General features: G+C 48.9%; 1 protein-coding gene across 1 annotated transcript; it reads left to right on the top strand.

The window, feature by feature from the left end:
* The first annotated feature begins 316 nt into the window (after positions 1–316).
* On the top strand, positions 317–4,051 carry pcdh8.1 (protocadherin 8, tandem duplication 1). The gene is made up of 4 exons (XM_085920757.1): positions 317–2,659; positions 2,741–2,811; positions 3,024–3,157; positions 3,717–4,051. The coding sequence occupies exons 1-4, from the start codon at positions 317–319 to the stop codon at positions 4,049–4,051; spliced, it is 2,883 nt and encodes a 960-aa protein (XP_085776883.1).
* Positions 4,052–4,347: the final 296 nt, after the last annotated feature.

A 4,347-nucleotide genomic window follows, 5' to 3' on the forward strand; every position in this document is an offset into this window, starting at 1 on the left:
TTTATATCAGTAGAACAAAACTGAGTAGGAATGGTAATCATGAAAAATAGTAAACAATTACATGACAACTTTTGGAATGATAAGGCGCCAAAAGTCAAACATTTGCCTCTCAAATGGTAAGCAGCAGTTCGTCATAAGCCAAAAGTGCCCCCTTTTGGCGGCGTGTGGTGTCAGGCCATTGGTGGATGGGTCAGCTCATTTACATACGGCCCAGTTTATAGCCTGCCTGCAAGTGTGAAGCATGCACTTATTCACAAGCTGAGGTCTGCTCAGGTCATTTGTGATTTACATGAGTAAAACTTTTTTTTTTAACAATATGGCAACACTTGCTCGCTGCTGTTTTGTGTTGACTTTAATTATTTACAAGGTCCAGTCCACGACAACAAGATACTTCACCTATGAGGAGGATGCACCTGGGACAGAAATAGGCAACTTATCCCGAGACTTGAAAATCGACCCCGCCGAAGGCCCTGACACGTCCTTTCGCTTCATGCAGGAAAACAACTTCTCGGTGGTGTACATGCGGGAGGCCGACGGGCTCTTGTGCGTGGCTGAGCTCATCGACCGCGAGCTGCTGTGTCCTCGGACCCCGCGGTGCTTTGTCACCTTTGACGTGGTGGCTCTCTCCAATGAAAAGTTTCAGCTGATCCACGTTGAGATTGAAGTGCGGGACATAAACGACCATGCCCCTGCATTTGCTCGCAATGAGAGCACTCTGGAAATCTTGGAGAATTTGCCCCTGGACTCTCGTTTCCCGTTGCCTATTGCTGTGGACCCGGATGTGGGTGAAAACTACATCCAGAGCTACAACATCTCCCCTAGCAGCCACTTTGCCGTGGAGGCGCATGAGCGGGAGGATGGTGTCAAGTTTGCCGAGCTGGTTCTGGTGAGGGAGCTGGACCGGGAGATGGAGGACTCCTACCTGGTGGAGGTAACTGCAACTGATGGAGGCGTGCCCAGCAGGTCAGGTTCCACGACGGTTCGCATCAAGGTTCTGGACTTCAACGACAACGGGCCTATTTTTGAGCATGGCTCGCTGAAGGTGGAGCTTAACGAGGACGCTCCGGTGGGCCATCGGGTGGTACGGGTGCGCGCCTTCGACCTTGACGAGGGCGTCAACGGCGAGGTGATGTACGCCTTTGACGGTATCTCGGCAGAAGGCGCCCGCGTCTTCCACATCGACCCGCACACCGGCGACGTGACACTGAGGGCCCGTGTGGACTTTGAGAGGCGTCGATCCTACGAGCTGCATGTCAAGGCCTCCGACCTGGGCGCAGAGCCTGCGTCCTCCAGTTGCAAGGTGTCAGTTGACGTAGTGGACGTGAACGACAACGCGCCTGAGATCAACATCAAGCCCATGACCGCCAGTGCAGACGATGTGGCGTACATCACAGAGGCTGCGGCCGCAGAGAGTTTTGTGGCCCTCATCAGCACCTCAGACCTGGACTCTGGCTCCAACGGCTACGTGCGAGTCAGCCTTCTCGGCCACGAAGACTTTACCTTGCAGCAAGCCTACGGGGAGACCTTCATGATAGTCACCACCGCCGCTCTAGACCGGGAGAGGATCCCTGAGTATAACCTGACTATCGTTGCTGAAGATTTGGGCAGCCCACCTTTTAAAACAGTGCGTCAGTACACCATCCGGGTCACCGATGAGAACGACAATGAACCTCTGTTCAGTAAGTCGGCGTATGAAGTCTCAATCATAGAAAACAACATTCCAGGTTCTTACGTCACCACCGTAGTGGCCCGCGATCTTGACCTGGGCAAGAATGCAAAAGTCTCCTACAAGCTTCTGGAGTCTGACGTGCAAGGGTCGTTGGTTTCCACCTTCGTGTCTGTGGATTCCCAAACGGGCTCTTTGTACACAGCCAGGTCCTTCGACTATGAGAGCATCCATGAAGTCGAGCTGGTCATCCAAGCGGAAGACAAAGGGTCCCCCTCACTGTCAAGCACGTCGACAATTAAAATCCGAGTGGTGGACCAGAATGACAACTACCCGTATTTCACCTTCCCCATGTTGTTTAACGACTCCGCCGATATCCCGCTGCCCTTGAATGCCCCCGCTTCCTATCTGGCTCTGCGCCTCTCTGCCGAAGACACAGATGACGGCGTGAACGCAGAGTTGTCCTACCACATGTTACAAGGCGACCGCAAATTATTCAGTGTGGACAAGGACACCGGGGAGATCACCCTCAAACAATGGCTGAAGGCCCAAATCGGGGACATCCTGGAACTGGTCGTTGTTGTAAGCGACCGCGGCCGCTCACCACTCTCCAGCAGCGCCACCGTGCGCTTCGTGGTCACTGACACGGACCCCGACGAGGACCGAGCCGTGGTGGTCTTGCGTTCAAGCGATGAAGAAGGCATCGTAGCGGGCTTGGATGGCTCGCTGGTAGTCATCATCCTGCTAAGCGGCGGGTGCGCTCTGCTGCTGGTGGCCATCGTGGCCGTGGTGGTCACGTGTAAAGTAGGCCGTGGCCGCGCAGGGCCACCTAAAAGGGAAGGCCGGCTCAATTTGTTTGACAGCAGGCCGCCCCCCGGGTCCACCCATGGTAACATATACACTGGCTCGAGAGGTTTCTTCCTGGAAAGGACCTCCTCGAGTTTGGATGACTCCTGCTCGTATGAGGAAAGAAGCAACGACTCAGAATCAAAGGTGTCTTTTTCACTTCTTTAACACAATCTGTACTTTTCTTGTATCTAAAAGTATAACTCAACTTTATTTGGGTTTTTTTAGGTATTCATTCCCTCAAAGCACTTCCAGCCATCATCTATATGGCAAGCTGACAAGTATTGTTTACAAGTGAGGTAAGTGTCACCCACAGTTGCAGGAACCACTTTGTTCTTGGTACATGGATCTCTCAAACAAACCATCCTGCTAGAAGGATTTTCTTTTGGCTCAGACGCACTAACCCAAAACTCCTTCTCCATGTGTGCAATTGGGTTATCAGAGGTTATATTAGGGAGGCATCAATAATCAAGCTAATGTGTTGCACTGGTGGCCCTGTACTGATTTGCAGTGGCACGACCAACACTGACCAGCTGAGCGTGAAGGACAGCGGCAAAGGGGACAGCGACTTCAATGACTCGGACTCGGACGTCAGCGGAGACGCTGGCAAGAGGAGCTTCAGCACCTTTCACCCAAGACTTAAAAGTAAGTCTTTTTTTTTTTACCACTAAGTAATAGTTGACAGGAAAGCTACGTATTTATATATACGACAAGAAAAAAAATTCTAGCCTCACGAACCACTCAATCAAGTTATTATAATGTACAAATATCTAAGAAGTAAGTCAAAATTGTATGAGCGAGTTTTGTAGTCTGCATCAGAGTAGAACATTACTGCATCACAGTGAGAACTGTTTCTAAAATTTCAACCCTCTTACGTATCTAACATTTTAAAGCCAAGTGAGACAACTATCTAATCACTCTTTAACAGCAATAACAGAGACGCAAGTCATTACAATACTACAAAGTGCAATTGTAAAATGAATTCATCCTTGCAATTTTATACTGGTGTAATTAATATGGGCCAAATATAGACACTTACTGGGAAATACAGTACAATTAATAGTCCTTAAAAGTAATCATTATTATCTCTTCAAAAGATTATTGGATCTCATTCGAGTAAGTGTCCCCAATGAACCGTTGGGTTATTGTGAAACACACGCATGTAAGAGCCAATCGAATCCTTATTTATCTCACTCGTTTTTAGGTTCGTCCAGCACCACTAACAGCTTAGCGGGAGATTGCCAAGGCACCTACTGTGCGATACCGCCGCAGTGCTTCAGGAACCCCAGAGACTTGGCGTACGCCGTCGGCTTCTCCCCTGAAATCCTCTTCAATGATCTGAACGGCTACACCCACTCCTGGAAGGAGTCTGGCTATGCGACCAATCCCAAGAAACCTCACAGTGGCGACATGCAGAACTACACGGGTAGAACAGGAACCCTTCCTCCTTACCTGTCTCAGGTGCAGAATGACCCTAAGCTCCACAAGCCAAATATTGTAACCGTGGCAACGGAATCAGAGGTCGCGACTATGTTTTGAGTTTTAACCTCATGTGAACTGTGAATACTTGTAAAAATTTGCTCAGTGTTTATTAGCATTTGCTGATGTGTATTTGTATATATTTTTTAGTGCGGCTTTCCCAATAAATGTGTGATTGTAAAAAAAACTCTTGGAACTTCATTCATGTACTTGTAAATTCTCATTAAGAGTTACATCAGAATCAATATATGTTTAATGATGTGCTTTTACTATATGTCACATAGATCCAGTAGCTGTCCTTGTTTAATATGCTGAGACATGTTCCTCTGAATCTTGCCTCCTAAAACTGCAAGCCA

Source organism: Syngnathus leptorhynchus, chromosome 9, assembly GCF_054491065.1.
Source record: "Syngnathus leptorhynchus isolate UIUO chromosome 9, UIUO_Slep, whole genome shotgun sequence".
In the NCBI taxonomy this organism is placed as follows: domain Eukaryota; kingdom Metazoa; phylum Chordata; class Actinopteri; order Syngnathiformes; family Syngnathidae; genus Syngnathus; species Syngnathus leptorhynchus.

Excerpts from the sequence above, each read along its gene's own strand:
- pcdh8.1 (XM_085920757.1), top strand. The coding sequence starts at position 317 with ATGGCAACACTTGCTCGCTGCTGTTTTGTGTTGACTTTAATTATTTAC. Across the intron at positions 2,660-2,740 it reads GCAACGACTCAGAATCAAAG|GTATTCATTCCCTCAAAGCA; the intron begins GTGTCTTTTTCA and ends GGGTTTTTTTAG. Across the intron at positions 2,812-3,023 it reads AAGTATTGTTTACAAGTGAG|TGGCACGACCAACACTGACC; the intron begins GTAAGTGTCACC and ends ACTGATTTGCAG.